Source organism: Trichophyton verrucosum, assembly GCF_000151505.1.
Source record: "Trichophyton verrucosum HKI 0517 chromosome Unknown contig00351_1.f1.exp, whole genome shotgun sequence".
Classification (NCBI taxonomy): Eukaryota; Fungi; Ascomycota; class Eurotiomycetes; order Onygenales; family Arthrodermataceae; genus Trichophyton; species Trichophyton verrucosum.
In genome coordinates, this window is record NW_003315411.1 from 1 (window position 1) to 19,559 (window position 19,559).

General features: G+C 48.5%; 11 protein-coding genes across 11 annotated transcripts; 4 read left to right on the forward strand and 7 right to left on the reverse strand.

Annotated features, from left to right (window-relative positions):
* Positions 1–59: 59 nt before the first annotated feature.
* Positions 60–434, forward strand: TRV_04455 (uncharacterized protein; the record flags this gene model as incomplete). Its single annotated transcript, XM_003021335.1, has 1 exon — positions 60–434. A coding segment is annotated over one exon (375 nt), but the record flags the coding sequence as incomplete, so codon positions are not given.
* Positions 435–1,015: 581 nt separating this feature from the next.
* TRV_04456 (uncharacterized protein) lies at positions 1,016–2,522 on the reverse strand (the record flags this gene model as incomplete). The annotated part of the gene is made up of 2 exons (XM_003021336.1): positions 1,016–2,137; positions 2,214–2,522. The coding sequence occupies 2 exons, from the start codon at positions 2,520–2,522 to the stop codon at positions 1,016–1,018; spliced, it is 1,431 nt and encodes a 476-aa protein (XP_003021382.1).
* A 663-nt stretch (positions 2,523–3,185) lies between these two features.
* On the reverse strand, positions 3,186–4,463 carry TRV_04457 (uncharacterized protein; the record flags this gene model as incomplete). Its single annotated transcript, XM_003021337.1, has 3 exons — positions 3,186–3,686; positions 3,742–4,290; positions 4,461–4,463. The coding sequence occupies 3 exons, from the start codon at positions 4,461–4,463 to the stop codon at positions 3,186–3,188; spliced, it is 1,053 nt and encodes a 350-aa protein (XP_003021383.1).
* A 2,313-nt stretch (positions 4,464–6,776) lies between these two features.
* Positions 6,777–8,090, reverse strand: TRV_04458 (cellobiose dehydrogenase, putative; the record flags this gene model as incomplete). Its single annotated transcript, XM_003021338.1, has 1 exon — positions 6,777–8,090. The coding sequence occupies one exon, from the start codon at positions 8,088–8,090 to the stop codon at positions 6,777–6,779; it is 1,314 nt and encodes a 437-aa protein (XP_003021384.1).
* A 2,869-nt stretch (positions 8,091–10,959) lies between these two features.
* On the reverse strand, positions 10,960–12,245 carry TRV_04459 (uncharacterized protein; the record flags this gene model as incomplete). Its single annotated transcript, XM_003021339.1, has 5 exons — positions 10,960–11,100; positions 11,159–11,755; positions 11,815–11,939; positions 11,979–12,079; positions 12,241–12,245. 5 exons carry the CDS (start codon positions 12,243–12,245, stop codon positions 10,960–10,962), a joined length of 969 nt encoding a protein of 322 aa, XP_003021385.1.
* An 807-nt stretch (positions 12,246–13,052) lies between these two features.
* TRV_04460 (uncharacterized protein) lies at positions 13,053–13,169 on the reverse strand (the record flags this gene model as incomplete). The annotated part of the gene is made up of 1 exon (XM_003021340.1): positions 13,053–13,169. One exon carries the CDS (start codon positions 13,167–13,169, stop codon positions 13,053–13,055), a length of 117 nt encoding a protein of 38 aa, XP_003021386.1.
* A 376-nt stretch (positions 13,170–13,545) lies between these two features.
* On the forward strand, positions 13,546–13,890 carry TRV_04461 (uncharacterized protein; the record flags this gene model as incomplete). The annotated part of the gene is made up of 1 exon (XM_003021341.1): positions 13,546–13,890. One exon carries the CDS (start codon positions 13,546–13,548, stop codon positions 13,888–13,890), a length of 345 nt encoding a protein of 114 aa, XP_003021387.1.
* A 504-nt stretch (positions 13,891–14,394) lies between these two features.
* Positions 14,395–15,777, forward strand: TRV_04462 (AAR2 family protein; the record flags this gene model as incomplete). Its single annotated transcript, XM_003021342.1, has 1 exon — positions 14,395–15,777. One exon carries the CDS (start codon positions 14,395–14,397, stop codon positions 15,775–15,777), a length of 1,383 nt encoding a protein of 460 aa, XP_003021388.1.
* A 298-nt stretch (positions 15,778–16,075) lies between these two features.
* Positions 16,076–16,850, reverse strand: TRV_04463 (uncharacterized protein; the record flags this gene model as incomplete). The annotated part of the gene is made up of 4 exons (XM_003021343.1): positions 16,076–16,366; positions 16,551–16,622; positions 16,693–16,715; positions 16,805–16,850. 4 exons carry the CDS (start codon positions 16,848–16,850, stop codon positions 16,076–16,078), a joined length of 432 nt encoding a protein of 143 aa, XP_003021389.1.
* Positions 16,851–17,405: 555 nt separating this feature from the next.
* Positions 17,406–17,894, forward strand: TRV_04464 (uncharacterized protein; the record flags this gene model as incomplete). The annotated part of the gene is made up of 2 exons (XM_003021344.1): positions 17,406–17,679; positions 17,764–17,894. The coding sequence occupies 2 exons, from the start codon at positions 17,406–17,408 to the stop codon at positions 17,892–17,894; spliced, it is 405 nt and encodes a 134-aa protein (XP_003021390.1).
* Positions 17,895–18,182: 288 nt separating this feature from the next.
* On the reverse strand, positions 18,183–19,232 carry TRV_04465 (uncharacterized protein; the record flags this gene model as incomplete). Its single annotated transcript, XM_003021345.1, has 3 exons — positions 18,183–18,313; positions 18,374–19,020; positions 19,093–19,232. 3 exons carry the CDS (start codon positions 19,230–19,232, stop codon positions 18,183–18,185), a joined length of 918 nt encoding a protein of 305 aa, XP_003021391.1.
* Positions 19,233–19,559: the final 327 nt, after the last annotated feature.

Genomic DNA, 19,559 nt, shown 5'->3' on the forward strand with positions numbered 1-19,559 from the left:
CTGTTTTAACAGTCTAGTTCATTAGAGATTGATTGGATTGATTGCTAACAAATATACAGCGTCTACGAGAAATAACCAATCCTGCTGCTTCTCCGTCCGCTACACAAAAGGAAAACCCATACCACCACCTACGCATCACCGTGACCAGCGGAGGATGCCATGGATTCCAATACCTGATGAGTCTAGAACCTAGCTCAAAGATCAGCGAAGAGGAAGACACCGTTTTTGAAGTTGAAGAAGATACCCCAGACGCTGTACCGGGTGCGGCAGCTGGCCAAGCAAAGGTCGTCATGGACTCGGCCTCTCTCGAGCTACTATCAGGCAGTACGGTCGATTACACCACTGAACTTATCGGCAGCCAGTTTAAGATTGTGGATAACCCGCGTGCCTCGAGTAATTGCGGGTGTGGAACGAGTTTTGATATCAAAGAATAAATATATAAAGTCGACGCCACGGATGCCTACTACCTTTGTCCATGTAATATAATCGATTGACGGTGCCGTATCATGACCTACGCACAATTTCTGGATTGTACATATTTAGCACCTATTGGCGTACTATGATCTCTTCTCAAGTATGATACCAGCTAGAAACAGGACACAGTTTGTTGCAGATGATATTCTTTTTTTTCTTTTTTAATTCCATGCGTACTGAATCCAGCAATTAATATATCAGTAAAATAGTAAAATTCCAGAATCAAAAAGAAATAGAGAAACGCCTACAAGACTGGCCAGTCCATTGCGTGTCCAAGGAAGCATAGAAAGATATAGTAAACAGGGCACAGCAAAACCTTTCTCTTTTTCTCGTCGTAAAAACAGCCTAAACAGGACGTTGGTCTAAGCTAGACATTAATTCCGTTCCAAGCCAGCCCAACCCCCTAGGCACGGAACACATAAAAGCAGGCGTTAAAGCGTAAATGCATAGATATAATGCTCTCGTCTGGTGTTCTTTCCCCATTCTACCCAGCAACGCAAAGTGAGAAGTAAAAAAAAAAAGTAATGGGTAGATGTTCGACTTAGTAGGTTCTAGCGAGGTTGCGTAGATACCAGTCAACAAGTCTTCGTCCGGCCTTAACCTCGCTAATGTGAATCAGGTTTCCCTCAATGGCATAGTCAAGATCTCCCGCATTGACAGCTTCTCCTTCTAACAACCCACCATCTACCCATCGGATTTGTCTGCTTCGCTGCTTGTTAATTAATAGCCAGGCGCGAAGTTGCTCAGCATCAACTTCCAGGAAACCAGCAAGTTTCTTCAAGTCCATGGTCGTGTAGAGTTTCAAGTAAGACTTGACGGTAGGGTTGAACAAGGTGTTCTTGACTTCATCCATGAAAATGGCGGTTTGGTGATCGACGGGGTCAACGTTAAGGGATGGGTTGTCAAAGTCTGGAGGGGTAGGGCTGATGAACTTGGGGCAGGCAGAGCGGAACAACTCCTCGAAAATGGGGAGAGCATCGGGACGGCCGCGCTGGAGACGGTTGAATTGGTCTCCGTACTTCTCGCGGATGGCGGAGTGGATGGTGTCGTCGAGACGAGTGGGGTGGAAGGCAACGCAGATGGCAATGAGAGCGTACATCTGGTCGTTCTTCTTGGCGATGGCATCATAGCCATCACGACCCTTCTGGAAGTTCTTCGTCCGCGAGACGTAGACGAGGATATGGCTGAACATTCGAATGGCGTCGGCATAGCGGCGCATCATCATGTAGGAGAAACCGACATAGTAATATGTGGTGAAGTGGGCGGCCATGACACGGGCAAACATGGCTTTCTTGTTCATTTCGATATCATCCAGTGTCTTAAGGGCAAGACTGAAGTCTCCGAGCAGACAGTGCACTCGTAGGAGACCGATAATGGAGAAGTATCCCAACATCCGGTACAGAGGACGAGATCCATACTCTCCGGCAACGGCCATGGGGTCCTCATTTCGTTTTATAGCTGCAAGCTGCTCATTGATCTGGGATCGCTGAATGAGAGAGTAGAGTACATTGAGGACCGAGTAGCAGCCCCATGTGTTTGGGTTCTCGCGCAGTAGCTGTGCTTCCTCTTCGTTTGATCCAGTGCGAGCCACTCGGTTTCGGTATCTGCAGAAGGATTCGAATTGGTAGATGAATTCATCAATGACGTCCCAGGCCCAGAAGTACTATATTATCCATACAATGTCAGACCAAACTGTCAAAAGCTTCAATGTTCATATCCTAAGTAAATCAACTACATACCGATGGAACTTCCAAATCGACAGGGCCATCCGAGTTCAGGATATAATGGAACAAGCTACAGTAGTTATCGTAGCTTGCAAACTTCGTCTCCAACGTAGCCTGGTATTCCAGTGGGGTGGCAGCAGCAGCTAGCTGGGCCTGCAAGTCTTGTGTTTGTGATGTTGCGCCTAGGGAGGTCGTTCGGTCCAGTTCACTCATGCCATCGTCAAAATGTACCTGCTCCCGGTAGTCATTAACGAGAGCCTCCTCTTCGACGTCAGACTCATCCTGGAGATTCGGTGGCAGGCGCCCGCGGTTGTCTTGCGCCATTGTGTGCTCGTTGGTTCCCGTTGTGTGCGTGCGTGTTTTGTGTGCGCTGAGTTTGACCGCAACCCAGTTTTAGCAAGACTGGGGGTGATAGTACTGTATTTATCTGTTGAACAGATGTCTCCCTGCTAATGAGCAAGCTGTATCTGAGTCTGCTTTCGGGCCGACGTCGTCGTCTCGTTCAATTTCTGCGTTTTGTTCGACTTTGTTCGGTTTTTTTTCGCTTCTTTTTTTTTTATCTTTTTTTCTGCTTATCTTAGTGCGGGAGAGTCACGTGATTGGGTTTTCGCGCGCATAAATTAGATGTTATTAAAGGGATACGATTGAGTATGGAGGAAAGTACTAAGCGTCGAGGAGAAAGATAAGATGAGCCTGGAGAGAAGTATGCAGATATGCCTAGTCCGTACATTGTGCAATTTGTTCTGAGGCAGAGAGCCGAGATAGATAGAAAAAAAAGAAAATATTGATGAAGCAGAATGCCAGACATGAAAATCACAGCAGATATGCTAAATGCCGGGGTAAAGTAAGAAAACATACAGGGTATCAAAGAAAAGATAAAATGGAGAATTGTTGGATGAATGCTACAAGCTTTTGTGTGGGCTGAGAATGAAATAGAGATAAAATGGGCAAGGAGCGTGCAAATATTTGATACCCTCGTCCTGACTGCTAGACGGCAATGGTGTTGTTTCGCCAGCTGATTTTATCTCCCAGAGGCCCATTGCTTTCCATTTCGTCCTGGTTATCTGATTCCTCTTCAGAGTCGTCGAGATGGAGCATCTGGAATCGATTGGCCATGGGGTTCAATGGTTTAGCTGTTGGGCGTGATGGGCCCCTGGTGTGAACTTCTTTGATTCTGGGAAGAGGATCGGCACATTCGTCATGGTAGTATTCGATCCTCATGATACGGTATGGCATGCGAGACATCATGCAGTTATGGGCGAAAGTGGCCTTTTGAACGGAGTTGGTGGAAATATAGACGTTTCCGTGGTTGAATGAGAGGCTGACGATGATGAGGTTATGAATATGCTTCATGTCCTCGCGGATCATGGCCTCGGTGACGTTTGGATGCACTCCGCGAATGATGAGGTTGCGGGAGGCTCCGTTGGTCATTTGAGATGCAAGATATGATGACAGTGAGTACTGGCGCTCAGCCCAGGATACATCAACCTGGAAGCCGTCAGATAATGTAGCTTGAGCGGTCGGTCAAGGAGTCAAAACTTACCGGTCTATCGAGGATGCATAGATTGCATCGTTTGGCATAGTTATAAAAGTCCTGTGCCGCCTTGGTATCTGCAAAAGAGACACTAGCCATGTGGTCCCTAGATCGGAGGAAGACGTCCACCAGAGCACCTCCTCGTACAGCTGCGGTGATGTCTCTGTGAGTAGCTCTGTCAGGGACATTTTTGATAGCCACGGTTCGATTCTCGCTTCCGTTTACCGATTGTTTTGGAGAATCATGCGATATGCCGGGGGTTTCTCCATGGATAGGTATCTCCGACCTGTCATCACTGGAGAGCGAGTCCTCATCGTTATGATAGTAATGGTTCGTCGATGATTCAGTATGAGTCTTTGCTGGTCTCTCACTGTAGGTTGTTTGATGAGTCCCGGAGCCTGATCTAGAGGCTGGTGGTCCTGCGTACTTATAGGCCAGCTCAGGTGAACCTGTTAGCGATGTTGGCTGCTGGGTTACTTGAGTGTTTCCCCTGTAGTAGTGGGCCCCATTGGCAGTGATGGACTCTCCCTGAGAGCCAGCAGGATCTTTGATGAGTGTCTATTCCGAGGTGTCAGCGTGTATAGTTCCCAAGACATATGGTCTGGCTCACTTCTATAGACGACTGCTCCACGCCGCCTTGAAAAAGAGCCCGTTTCAGATTCTCTATACCACGAATCCATGAGTATCCTTCTCTGCCTTTTGACCCTAGCCTGTGGGACTAGACATACCATATTCACGACATCTGCGGATCTATAATGGAATTGTCCCACTTGGCATCAGCAACAAGCTATCCATGTCACATCCATCCAGGAGCCCACGAACCATATCATCATGATCAGATTTCAGTATTGTCACCGTGTGAATATCAGCAGGCGTATCGAAGCCGGAGGACGAAGCATTCTGCCAGCAGGTGACGTCGGGTCAACTTGTCAGTTTCAGAGGCCAGGGAGGTAGTTATAGTCAAAGCTTCATTTAATTAACCGAGAGAGCAGGGTGATACGCACACAATCGGCCCTACCATGCGGGAACAAGAGATACGAGTCAGCCGTGCGACCCTGGGGGAGTCAAACAGGATAAAAAAGAAAGCAGCAGACGTGGGATCTGGTAACGTCGGATATCCAACACCCGCAAGTAAACACATTAAGAACCAGGGGACATACCGTCTCAGCAAGGTCTGGAAGTACTGCTTCTCAATTGTCACATAAGATGCCATGGTCACTGTCTCTCTCTCGCTGCCTGTTGACGAGGGGGGTGTCAGTCGGTCTTATCTGCAAGGGGGAAAATGATGAGAATGGGGAGAGAGAGAGAGAGAGAGCAAGATAACACGAGGGCAAAGAGCTCTCCCTCTGCGGTGGGCGCTAGGGCGGGCGCCAACAGCCAACAAGCCACCAGGGGGCCGGCGTTGCGTGAACTAAACTGCTGGAGAATCCCGGCCGGTGCATGGGGATGTCATATGCCATTTTGTTGCCGGCAGCATGCAGGGTGGAAGACTTACTTGCTGGGTTGCTGTGCTGGTGGGCGGGAAGACGAAGTTGATGCCGGTCAAGCAAGTCTGGGGAAAGCTCTCGCCCTGCATTTAACTAACTAGTTATTTAACTAGTTAGTTGGCTAGCTAGGTACGGAGAAGTTTAGCTGGAGAAGGACTAGGGATGCCCCTGATACGAGATGAAGAAGCTTATCCGCGATGTTTAGATGCACGAGCAGACAGATCAGTGGCTTTATATACACTGCTGGATAGTTAGCAAGTACTCCGTGGTTATCTATAACTAATGTACGGGCGTTCTGCGAGAGAGCAGCCAGCCGATGAGCCTACCATCCGTCCTGCTACACGGCGGCCCCCCTTAGCTATCCACACGGTCCTAAAACCTACAGTGGTGTATAGCAACTAACACGTAACAGATTAACTGTTTCGTTAGATGGCAATAACCAGGTGGAGGCCCTTCTGCAGGTGCCGTTTTGTAACAGCTGGCGAGTGGCGGCTCCAGTCAGTCGTTTGATAGATGGCCTGTCTGCAGGGACAAGACGGCCCCTTGCTGATAACATTGATGGTTAGCTGCTTAAGAGACGCCTTCTGACTGACAACTAGGTTACAGTGTTTATATAGTTAGTTGTTATGCATCTCAGGGCACTTCGTTTTTATCCTTTACATCCCGCTGCTGAACCACAGTCAGGAGTCAGGACCCTTGGTTCCTGGCGCAAACAAGACCATCCCAATCCACGGTAACCAACTCGAGAAATATATTCCTAATCACTAACTACACTAGTCACTCTTGGTCAACGCTTCGGTTGCTCGATGTTGACGTCATGGCCGCCGTTTCGCTTCCCCTGGGCCGACAGCCAAAACTCGCTGCGATGATAACGGCAGGGTTTCTGCCCAATATTCCAGCCCCTTCTCCAGGAGACGAACGGGGCAGAGGTTCCCTGCTCGGGCTTAAATAGTTACTGGAGAGGCAACTTATAATGCAACCAGTGAACAGTTGACCCGCTGATGGGGCTCTGCGGAAGAAGGCACGAAAGGGAGGATAACATTCTGTGATAGTTAACCAAGAGGCTCATTAATTGGATTGATAACTACTAGAGTTACATCGTTGCTCAGGTCTGAATGCTGCCATTGAGCCGGGAATATGAGCTCATAGACAGCAGACAGATAACTAGTAAAGCTATCTAGCTTCCAGCCAAAAAAATTCAAGTGTGAAAGAAACTCGGCCTGAATCCCTAAATAGGGGCAAAGGGAGGGGGTATCAAATGGTAATTGAGACTTCAATCCTGCTTCTGTTTTCGGGACAATCTTCCATCCATAAGGCATTACATATGCACATGTATACCCATATATACTCGTCCTCAACTCAGACAGCTCTGACTAAGTGAAGTGTGAGGCCGGGAGCTGTGAAGACGTCGCCTTCAACTTATCACGGCCCGCATTCTCGCTGTCTGTGTGACTTCAGCCTTTCTCGCTCCTATAGCCACGGCATGCATAAAAAGGGACCTCCCAACTCCGGGGGTGAAAACTGTCATCAACCAAATATGGTCACTGTTCAGCTCTTTCAGTACCTATCGACAAGCTCGACTGCACTCCCCTTCACCTGCTGATTGGTTCCGATGGTGTTGGCTGCGGGCTTGGGCTTCTTGGACATAAACAGGACGACTGAGATGTAAACAGCCGCCATTATAGCTGCTATGATGCAGTATGCAATGACACCGGCTCGAGGAACACCAGGGTTTCCGATTCCACTGAGCTTCAATCCTAGTCCACCGTTGATGACAGCAAGGATAAACACGCATCGTCCCAGCCAGGCGTGCAGTATGCCGTGAACAGCGCGAGTGCCAGTCTTCTTGAAATGAAGGTGCTGAAGCAGTCCTAGCGCCGGCTGCAGGAGAATGACCCAGGTCATGATGATGATGCCAATGACGGCGTGGGTGGAGTTGATCTTGTTCAGGTCTCTGGCCAAGCTGATTCCAAGGGAGAACTCAACAACCGCAGCAATGAGCGAGACTATCTGGAGAGGAGCGTGGATGTGGGTAACGGTGTTCTTGCTGGGAACAAGATGCAGAGTTAGAGCAAAAGACGGGAACATGAGCAGGAAGAGAATCGACATGATCAGTCCATGGGCAGACCGTCTCGCAATGCGTCCTCCATCAGACACCACTGTACCGGCCGAGCCAGAGTCAGGGGTATTCGCGTTATCAGAGCCAAACGGGTTGCCGTCCTTGTCATCTCCCACGGCCTGGGTCAAGTCCAATTTGAACGCTCCCATGTTGTCATGTATCATCAGACTCTTTGCAACATCATTCGACTTGATAGATGCACCCAGTTTGACGGCCCAGATCCACGAACTAGCTGCGTCTGTTGGATCCATGCTTCCCCCTTCCCACTTCAAACAGTTGTCGCAGCGAACATTGGCCACCATACGTCCCTCGGTGATACCACTGCCATTGAGAAGGGTGACCTGTGTCCGGGAGTTATGTTCCGGCATGAACTCTCCCAGTCCTGCTCGGGCAGAGAGCGTGACGTTGCTGGGAGTGGCCGCCGAGTACATCATGAAGATGTTTGAGCCGGCCATCTCGCTGCCCTGGCCTAGTCCAACCCATTCTACGCTGCTCGGTGCTCGGATCTGGAAGTAGATCGGTCCTTTCTTCGTCGCGGCCGTGGATGTGGGTATATTCACCCGGAATCTAACGTCTCCTCCGTTCGGGGGTCTGAATTGGGCAGTCTTTGCGGCGTCCACCAGGGACACTGTCCACAGCGTCAGTAAATAGGTCACTGGTGACTTATGCAGTACATGTAATGCACCAGCCTCGCTGGACTTACCGGCTGGCAGCAGGCAGGCTGCCCCTGCAAGAAGGGACTGGAACTTCATCGCGGTAGTTATATATGGTCGTCTCTTTTTCAAACCAAGCTTGAAAATATCAGCGCATCAGCAGCTGCTTGTAGAAGCCCTAGCCAGGAGACAGGACCATCCCGAGATATATATATAGTTCTTATATTTGCCAACTAATGGTCTAGCTAATACTCTCCGACCTTGAAACTCGTAACAGGGGACCGGCCCACGACAAACTTAGCCCTCAGCTCGGATAAAGAAGGTCTATACACAAGCTAACAGGGTTAAGTTCTGCAAAAAAGCAAGGGAAACTCAGTGACACCCTTGAAGGCGCCTGTACATCCGTCGGTCACATCCAATTACTGCAGCGGCTTCTCAAGGGAGTCAGCCTGCCGACTGTCGTGGGCCGAGTCAGGGGCGTCCGTCATCCCATCCCAAGAGACTGGCTGCCATCGTTGCACTGCCAGCCTGGATCGACTGGACGGCCGAAGGACAGCCATGTAACTACTCCGTAACTAGCGAAGTATACGCAAGTCCCAGGGCGCAGCCTCATCTCTCTGAGAGCTGCGACTCTTGCGGCCCTTCATGGCTTTCGGGACGGCCAGAGTACACCTGGTATACTTAAGTACATCCCTCATCAATGCGTGGCTTGCTGGTTGTTTGATCAGCTTTAGATCGTCTTATCATGTATCTTGTCGTTGTAGCGTGCTCCATCGACCCGTCTCTCCCCACAGTCCGTCAAACCGGCCAACGAGACGCTCAAACCAATGACCACCCGTCGTTTGGTCAGACTGGAGAAGATACGACGGCTTGGTCAAGAAACCCCTGCGCTACCCAAGGGCTAACTCGAGAAACCGTGTTCCCGAAAAGACTGCGTCCCGAAGTTGGTGCTTGCTAGCGAACGTACATGATCCGCCTCTCTCTATAGCGAGGAGGCATGATAGGCCTCTTGTGTGTTCAAACATTTGCGCACTTATATTCTTCTGTGATCTTCGTACCCTCCGTATCAACTGAGTGCTCCTGACGGGTTCGGTTAGCAGATCCCTTTCTCGTAGCAGATTGCATGAGACGCGTGTGTTCTTTGCATGGGTTTCTTGAATATCAATCGCGGCGCTTCTTTTTCTCCAACAGGGAACATGGAAAGAGTCGGCGGCTCAGATACATAAGCCAATATTATTCAGTAGCTTCGTTAACAAGTAAATAACCAGTCCTTGAGATTGAAGGTGAGCACGTCTGATTTGCTGACTGCTGGCCTTGGAGCTGAGTGTGTGTGGATGCGCGGGATCAGAGATTCGGTTCGCCCCTTGCAATGAAACACGAGCCGTTTGCATTTGAAGTCCCGAAGGCGTTCTTCAGGGATCCAGGGGGTCGTTCTAACCGCCCGCAGTCGTCAGTCTAGTGTGATAGTCCCCTTGGCCAGCCAACCTGGTTAATTAATGGTGACCTGGAGGTGACTTTTGATCGATTCTTGTCCACGGTTCGCTCTCGACCGACATGCAGACAGGAATGAAGTTTCGCAAAACGCCCAGCGTTCGTCCGTCTTTTGAGCGAGCCGCGCAGTCAAAGACCGAACATCTTGGTCATGACCGAAACCTGGAGTAACGCCTTCGCATGCTCCTTCATCCTCCTCTTCCTCTTTGCTCCATTTGGGTGTTGAGCTCCGAGTCGCAAAGTTCGGGGCTATGAGGAATCAACCTGAGTGATACAAGGACAGGCCACTTCATTGGTAACCATGCATGTCGTTCTGGGCTCGACTAATAATAAATAGTTAGTTCAGCATGCCGACTGGTGGCAGCATCAAGAAGACAAAAAAGAAACGCAAAAGCAGAGGAAGAAGCAGAAATAAGCAGCTGGGGACTTGCGCTGTTCCCCCGGGATCCGCCAGCTGGTAACACAGCCTCCTCGATATTCGCTGACGGAGTGCCCGCTGATCCTTTCTTGGACTATGGCATTGAACTATGCGCTGCCAACAGTCATACCAAGAATACTAGGCTTCAACAAGCGTTCAAAGCAAGCAAGGGGGAAAAATTGATCGCAGAGAAGATGCATGTAGCATGTCAAAGCCAAGTTTGCACCCGGATTTGTCATGCTGACGAGAATACCACCCTACAGGCCAGGCTAAATTGCAGAGATGTATGGTGTATGTGTCAATAACGAGATCTATTCAAATGCTGCATGCAGTGTCAGCCGACAGTTCGGGCGATGGTGAGGAATCATTCTTGGAGTTTGCTACCGGTGAGGAGTCGGGTAACCCAAGGCGATATCCAAATTGGCCCATACCCAGTTGTTATTACTATCTGCAAAAAGAGATGTCAAACACAATGGAAAAGAACTCCGCAAGCGCCAAACCAAAGAGGGCTATGTCAAGAGCAGATTGCACTTCTAGGATTCTATGATGCTATGCCTTGCGGGAAAAGAAACGTTAGGCCAAGCGACGAGAGTCGAGGTGGCCAGACATTTCTGACAGCACACGAAGATTGAGACATGGATTCCCCGTGCCCAGCGAACCTTCTATACCTGGGCTGGAGAAGAGAATTGCCACGGCGCTTGGCTATAGCTGCGCATCATTCAGCCATGGCCAAGGAGTCGGTAGGAAAAAGCTGCGTTTGCACATCACTGCGCCATTCCCCATCTGTGGATCCCGTTATCTTTGTCTTCAAACACAGTCGCGGCTCAAGATGGCTTTGACGTCTTTTCCAAGATGGTTTTCATCATCTCATTACCAACGCGGACCGCTTCAGGGAATCTTGGAGCAAAGTAAGACTGTATCTTCTCAAACCTGTCACGGTACGACTCAAAGTCTCCAAAGGATACGCATTCTGACCATGCCTGTGGGAAAAAGTCTCGTTAGCTATCTATTGCCCTTTCAAGGCTACAAAGTTACAGCGGGCCAAGAGGGAGGACTGTATTAACTGACTCGAGCTGCAAAGGTAAATTCAAGGTCATCAGAGCGGAATGTGTTGTCCTCTATAGCGGTGTCAATCACTTCGTCCAGAAGTTCTTCGTTCTGAAACAAGTACTCTGTAACTCCTAGCCAGAGACGGAAGAGCTGTTGTTCTCAACTTCAGTAAAATTATATCAAAAGAGAGCCAAGGGATCAGACTAACAGGAGTTGAGCAAATCATATGGTCATAAGGGACTATCCCTAGTTTCCACCAGCAATCGACGATGGCAAGTAGGCTTAGGTGATTATTCGGCATCCTCTCTGTGCCTCCTTTTGATAGAGAAAATCTATCAAGGACGTTGTCTTGGAGCAATAGATCTTGCCTTGCTGAATTGCTCTTAAACACAGCAGCTCTAGCAGTCTTGATTCTCTTTGTCAACTCTTCCCGATGTCCACCCAACATCAGCTTATACAGCTCCGTTACTGATTCCGCATACTGTCTGATCTGCTTTTTGGCAGCAGGGTTGAGAATGGCAAGACCAGCATACACATGCCATTTGTTTGCATATATTCTCAGTGTGATGTTGATTTTAACGTTCTCGATCCCTCCAACATAACGGGGAACTTCCCATGGGAATTGGCTGTTTGCATGCCATGCTGTTCCCATGCTTAGAAACGCAGCGTGCGTGACTGCTTGGGTATCTGCGGTAATCCGATCATGCATTTCTCCACTGAGATAGACGTATGTGGATTGGAAGGACCTGAAGATCTCTTCAACGAACTTCAAGCTTTCGTTTGATGCTCTATGTTGAATCAAGACCTAGCGATTATGCATTAGCTAGGCACCCGGCAGGACCACCGGAGTTGAGTCAGATTTACCAACGGTTGACCCTTGGGGTTGACATTTGGTCCGTGGAGTGAGTGGCACGATAATATCTCGACGTCACTGGGGAGATACTTCTCAAAGGCTTCAAGCTCAGGGGCCTTGCAGGAGGTCTGGCCTCCTACAATCGCTCCAACCTTCGTCGCTTTAATTCAAATACTGGTCAGATATTTCCTGAAAAAGGAGGTAACTCTTATTTTGGGAGAGGACATACACGGTCCATATTCTTCAACAACAGATGCAATGAACTTCGCCTCTACGCTGTAGATAATGTAGTCGCTTATTCGGGAAACGAGGTGCCCATTGGGAAGTATATTGATATTGGTCTACGGGGGGTATAGAAAAATATAATAGATTAAAAACTAAGAATATATAGAGGAGCAAAATGGGTTAAACTTGGATGGGAGCAGCAGCTGACGTACATCATTTGCAAACTCCTTTCTCAGTTTTTCATAGCTGGTCGGCTTATCACAAGCGTTAATTCTATGTCACGCAGGTATATTAGCGGGTGGTATAATATAGCTAGTAATTCTAAGATCTGTCTCACCAATTAGTACATATCCAATATAGAGAGATATTGACGTTGGTGAGGGAATGGGTAGGGAAACGTTTTCAGACAAAATAATTGTAAGGTAGCAGGGTGTTTACATCAGTGACGGCAACGAACCGATTCCAGCCACAAGAATAGTGGTAGGAGGGTTACATTACCATGCTCGAGCCAAATGCGCTCATGTCATCAGAAGAGTGGGTGTATCGTGGACTGGAAAAGAAAGGACAGGAGAATCTTACCAATTGAAGAATGACAAGAGCAAGCCCAGAATGATTGAGATTTACCTCCAGCCAGCTTCACTCAGACGCTGGGCATACATCCTGCCCATGTCACCCATTCCAATGATCCCAATGGACCTGTTGTCTCTGCTGGCACCCGCCATTATAAAAGGCCTGCTTTGTGGTAGTCTCTGGCAATTAATATCAAGGTATCCGCGATAGCTCTTTCTGACTTGACAATCAGCAGGCCAAGTCTGCTATTTATCAACCCTCTTCCCCCGCGAAGGAAGCTCAACGCTTTACTTCCTCTCGATCCAACTTGAAGCTGCTGTTGAGAAAAGGAAGGAAAAAAAACACAGAAGGGAAAAAACGTTTGGGCAGTTTTTGATTTTACTTTATTACATAAGCCAAGTATGATGAGTCACTGAGTTTCCAATCATGTGACTAGGGCACACCCACTCAAGCCCTAATTTGTATGTTTCTTGATGCTTTTTTGAGATTTGGTCGTTCTTTTCTGATCTTCTTCTTCTTCTTCTTCTTCTTCTTTTTTTGCTCCATCCACAACATCCTCGAACCATTGCATCATTCACAATGGCCCCAAAGAAGAAGACCGACGCTAAGCCCGCCAACGAGAACGTGTCCCTTGGACCTCTCACCGGTGATGGTAGGATAGCCCATCTCAGCATACTTGCAGCACTTGTCAAGAATTGGTTGCTAACTATGTCGCTACCCAGGCGAGAACGTTTTCGGCGTTGCCCGTATCTTCGCCTCCTTCAACGATACCTTCGTCCACGTTACCGATCTCAGGTCCGTATATCACTTGAACCAATCTTTGCAACTTGAGTGCTGTGTCGGATGCGTCTTAAATATCGCAATCTGGGGTCAAATCTGATAAGAGATAAGGAGCTGATAATTCTATATACAGTGGTCGCGAAACCATTTGCCGTGTTACTGGTGGAATGAAGGTCAAGGCTGACCGTGACGAATCCTCTCCTTACGCTGCTATGTTGGCTGCTCAGGATGTCGCTGCCCGCTGCAAGGAGCTTGGAATCAACGCCCTCCACATCAAGATCCGTGCTACCGGTGGTACGTATAGCAATATATCAACACAGTCCTGGCAAGCGGATGTGCAGATTCTTACTTTATTTACAGGTAACGGAACCAAGACCCCCGGCCCCGGTGCTCAGTCTGCCCTCCGTGCTCTCGCCCGTTCCGGTATGAGAATTGGCCGTATCGAGGACGTCACCCCTACCCCATCCGACTCTACTCGTCGCAAGGGTGGTCGCAGAGGTCGTCGTTTGTAAATATTTACAGCCTTTTATCTCCTGGTTATCCGATCTCTACGGTTGGTATCAATGGCGATTGGGAACAAAAAGGATGGAAACAACTGGAGAATATCTCACGGTATCTCTCTTTTGTTCTGTGGATGGAATAAACGCGAAGAACGGCCTTTATCGCCTGGTCTTCTAAAAATTTCCCCTTTTTCAACCCTGCTCTTCTAGCGTTTGCAGATTCTAGCGATATTGCAAAATATATCTATAAAATGCAAGTGAAGATTGAGCAGCTTCAAACAATACTTCGGACTGTAGATTGTAGATTGATCATTGGACTTGTAAAAAATTGTGCTTTCTCATCGGTTTGAATATTTGACTAGTTGGGTGTCTCCATAGCAGGAATATATCGAGCGGGTAGAAACTCTCGTCGCAAACATTTTCTAAGAACCTACACCTACCACTCCGTGATCTTCAGGATCTATATACTTATATCAACCTTTCGCGTTTTAAGGTCGCATTGTATACCCGCATCTCATGTCCGAGTCTCTTCATCCCTCGCCTACGATACTGATCGATAACCTCCCCGCCAAAACGCTGGTAGGAGTCGACCTCTTGGCTTTCACATCAGCTCCAAATTTCCATGGCATAAAAGAACTCCCGCCTGGAGTACACATACTTTACACGGGCACAACTGATAGCTTCTCATTGCGAAGCGGAGAATGGTTTACTGTCCCGGATCCTAATGAGGGTGAGCAGACTGGCTCAGGTGTCGATGTTCGGCTAAGGCATTGGGACAACTCCACAGAGTTACTGGCCTTGGTAGACGAAAGTAATGATGAAGGGAGGCAACACGCAATGCAGCAGCGAGCTAATCTCAGTCGAATATGGGCTGCTGGTGGGCTACTGTCATATAAATCTCGAACGCACAAGAAGGACGACCAGGAAGAAACCACTGATACCACACTTGCACATGGCGAATGGAATGGCCTTTCAGGCTATATAACTCCGTCCGTGTTAGAGCGAATACTGGGTCGCGCAGAGCTGGATTCTGAAGGTAGACCAAGGTGGACTATTTCTTCCGGAAGCTCGGCTGCGAGAGATAGTGACAAGATACCCGGTCTCGCTAGTCGGGGAGATACCGAAATGCGCGGTAAATTGGTAGAAGATGAAAAGGAGCTACGATTCTTGCCGGTTGATTTGAAGAATACTTGGCCACCTGGGGCTGTGGGACGTGATCGAACAGAAGCAGCTCGGGATCGCTCATGGGCACTGGGGAATATATGCGAATGGGCTACAAACAATAGCAGAGCCACAGGAAGAATTATTAGTGAGGACAGCCTGAGTGAGGGAGAAATGCAGATTCTAGGTGAAATGCAGATTACATTTCTCACTGCATTGACATTGATAAATTTCTCCTGCCAGGAGCAATGGATGAGATTATTACAGCTGATATTTACGTGTCAAAAGGCCGTGGAGGAAAGGCAACGCTTCTTTATAGAAGTCCTACGTCTCCTGAAGCTACAGCTAGCGCATAATGACGATGTCGAGGGAGGTCTGTTGGAAATGGATGGAGACGATGGTAATACCGTTGTGAAAAAGATCTTGATGAAGTTTAGGAGGATAATATACGATGATTTGACTGCCGATATATCGGCAGTTAAGGCAGAATTTATCAAACTGGAGAAATGGGCAAACGAAGAATACGGGTGGGAGCTGGCAAAGGAGTCAACCGTGCGAAGGGGTATGGTCGAATTGGAAGACGGAGAGCAAGTTGAGCTGGAGGTCAACGGGGCTGAAGAAGAGGATGAAACGGGTGATTATGCTCCGGTAATTGTTGACCTCGAAGAAGCCGGAGAGCTTGAAGCTGATGAAGTCGAGGATGTCGAGGATATTGATATGTTGGACCAACGCATGTAGCTTCACAAAATGAGGTAAAAAGGCCCTATACTTATCAATCAACCCAAATTTTCCATGATTCCCGTATATCCTCTGGTATGCAAATGGGATATCCTTGAACAAGTGAGAAAGTAGGATTTAATATTTTAGGGCAATAATCTGGCCTATTTATTCTATGTCCCAGACATTTCCCGTATGCTGGAGCACATTTTTTAACATCAACCATTATGGGGCAGATACAAGCAGATATAAAAATCCCACAAATACTGCGCCCAAAAAAAACACCCCGTCCCCACAAACCCGTCCATTTCCATTCCGTTTAACGGTAAGATTTCTGGTATCTGGCACGGGCACCGGGACCACCGAAGACCTTTGGCTCGCAACGTCTGTTATCGGCAACGAGGAGGGTTCGGTCGTACTGAACAAGGGCCTGTTTGAGCTGGTTCTTGGAGTGTTCATCAACAAATTTCTGGTAGTAGGCGACTATCGACTTGGCGATGGCTTGTCTGATAGCATAGATCTGGGAAGTGTGACCACCACCGGTGACGCGGACACGGATGTCGACACCGGCGAATTTGTCAAGGCCGACGATGAGGATGGGTTCGTAGACCTGTGTTGGACCATGTTAGAAAATCCGATATTCAAATCCTGCCGCATTCCTTGGTATCTATCTTCATTGCGAATTCCATCTCTCTTAATTGTGATTTTTCGTCCCTCCGTATTCATTTTGATGCAAGGTGATCTTCCCCTCTAGCTCCATTTCGTAGAATTCCCATACGTAGATGTGTCCGTACCTTGAACTTGAGGAGCTCTGGCTTAACGAGCGCGAGCGGCTGGCCGTTGACCTTGATGAGACCCTTGCCTTGCTGTGTCGAAAAATTAGTGATATGTCCGGAAATCGTCTTTCAGTATTGTCCGCCAACGTCTAATTCGTACCTTGCAGTGGGCGACAGCGGTGGCTATATCGTGCGAATAATTATCAGCATTCACATTTCTTCGATATTTTTTCCTTCAGTAGACTGGCTTCGAAAAAAAAAAAAGTACATACCCGTCTTCTTCTTGCCGAAGCATTGCACGCTGGGAGTACTGGCCATGATGAATGTTATGGCAGCGTTCGACGTGCGGGATACGGTGGAAAAAAGCGAAAAGTTGTCTGCTCGTTCACCGTCGCGATCGCTGTGAGTTGAAAATTATCGATATTGAAAGTTTCAAGGTGTGGGAGTTCGCTTAGTGGGGATTTAGGGTAGAGTCACGTGATATAAGAACTTTTTGGTTGAAGCAGAAGCTTCGCTGGGGAGAAGAAGTCCGCGACGGCGCAGGTTCACGAGGAACAGCGACACATTCGGCGACGAGGAGTGATAACAGAGGATATTTACTGGCTTGGATAACACTGTTAGGCTGGCTGTTATTCGTCGGGAGTGAGAAGTCTGCTTTTTACCGGGCCATAAAGTGTGCTGGTAGCCATGTCTCAAACGATTGGAAAAGTACGCCTTGCGATCCCAAACTCGGATCAATTGAAGCTGCAATGGGTGTATATATCATGCTAACTGGTTACTGTGAAGACGCGTTTGGCCTATTCTCGAACATGGCATGCCATCGATATCGGATCTGACCCCCGAAGTCTGGGCCGGGTGGCCTCGTCCATCGCGATGTTCCTGATGGGGAAACATAAACCGATCTACGATCCATCTACAGACTGTGGTGATTATGTCGTTGCTCTCGGATGCCGCAATCTTCGTACTACGGGAAAGAAGAGAGCTCAAAAGCTGTATTATACACACAACACCAGACCGGGAAGTTTGAAGTCGATGTCTATGGACCAGATGATTGAAAAATGGGGAGGCGCCGAGGTCCTGAGAAAGGCTGTCAAAGGAATGCTGCCAAAAAACAGACTACGAGAGAAGAGAATGGCTCGGTTGAAGGGTAGGTACCGTTCTTTACTTGCACATTAACTGCTCGTGGTGTTGCTTATCTACGAACTCTGCTAACTCTTAATTGTCGAAATAGCTTTCGAAGGACTTGAGCACCCGTATAAAGAAAATATTGTCAAACTCAACGGACAAAATACCTCTATTACAGACATGCCTGAAGTGCGTGAGGCACTACAGAATGCGAAAACGGAAGCTCTCTCGCATTAGCCACGTTTGATATCCTCTTCTTTTCTCTTTCCCCTTGTCGAGCGCATACGCACGGAGTCATTTATTGGGCCTTTTTTCTTGTATTATTATACTACTATCCTTCTCCTTTGTCAGGGATCAAGGAGATATTTTGATGTTAGACTTTATGTACCATAAGTATACCGATTGATATCACCATGGATTTATTACCAAGATAGTAGTCACAATCTATCTGAGATAGACGTCGAAGAACCTCTCATCTACTGGATATATATTGTACGTGCATGTACTCCAAAGGATGATATTTTTTTACAGCTTTGACTTCTCTTTGACACCTTCTCGTCCAACTGTGCATTTGATGAGGCCACTGGCGCCAGAGCCAGGCAGGTAAACTTCAGCGTCTTTGCCAGTGTTCTTCAAGCCCTTATGCCAGCCCAGATCTGTATCAAGCTAGTCAGCAACTGTTCTATACCGGCAAATATTCAAAGTGTCCGACTTACCAAGCTGGAAATAATGCTTATTGGGCAGGCTGAGCTCGGCTGTCTCCAGGAGCGGCTGGGCGGCGAGTATCTGCTCTCCCATCTTATACATGGTATTCTGGACGCTCGCACTGTTGTCACTGCTGAAGATATCCAGTATGATGCCGCGCGAGACTTCCCAGGTAGAATCAAACTTGGCAGCCGAACCATGCACTTGCTCCAGGTTTGAGAATGTTGACCATGTCCATGCCGAATCGACGTCTGTGCTAAGGATTCGGTCCCAGGTTTCAGGTAGAGTAGTGAACTCGTCTCTCACGAAGCCATGAAACTGCGAGTTGGTGCTCTTCAAGACAGAGAGGCCAGACAAAGACGTCCTGATATCGATCCCCTTGCCCTTGGTAACGGTGACGTCTGTAGACCGGACCTCCGAGGCATCCTTGAGGAAGGAATGCGGATGTGGTTTGCCCTTGATATTCATCCGGGACCACCGCTGTGCCACTACATTGACATGCGCTACACGGATATGGCTGTACTTCTGCGTGAAATGGTCTCCCACGATTGAAGCAAAGAGCTCCGGCGGCGTCACTGGATTCTGCTTTGCCAGGATATAGATGGTATTCTTTATCGAGTCCGTCGCTACCACGACGCTGTTGTCTGCCTTGGTGTACCTGGTAGTTATGCCGCCGTCAGGTCACCGTACTTCATTCTCCGCTTGACTTGGGAACTTGTGAGATACATACGAGACATCGATATCACCCTCGAGCAGGCAGCGGACGGTCATCTCGACCACCGTCTGAGTCCCTGCAGCCTCGTCCCGATGTACCTTGTACACACGAACATTCTCCTTGCCATAGCGAGCTGCGGTTAACCTGGACGCCATCTTTCAACAATGTCCGTGTATAACTAATTCTGGGACTGAGCGACGGTGGGCGAATATAGCTGGGGCTTCAGGGGGAGGATATCAACTGGATATATTTCTAGTAAGTTACAGACATAGACCCCCAAGGTAACTACGGGAGGTCCCCTATATTTATACATGAGCCATGCACAGGACGATGGCGGCATTGGCCTATAACTAGCTAAGACTAAGGCCCGCCCTTCGCAGGCTTGAGGTTGAAACCCAGCACGGAGCTCCTGCACAAGGCAATGATGGCGGCTGGTTCCGTTGGCAACGGGGCAGCTCTGCTCCAAGCTCCGCTCTCCGCTG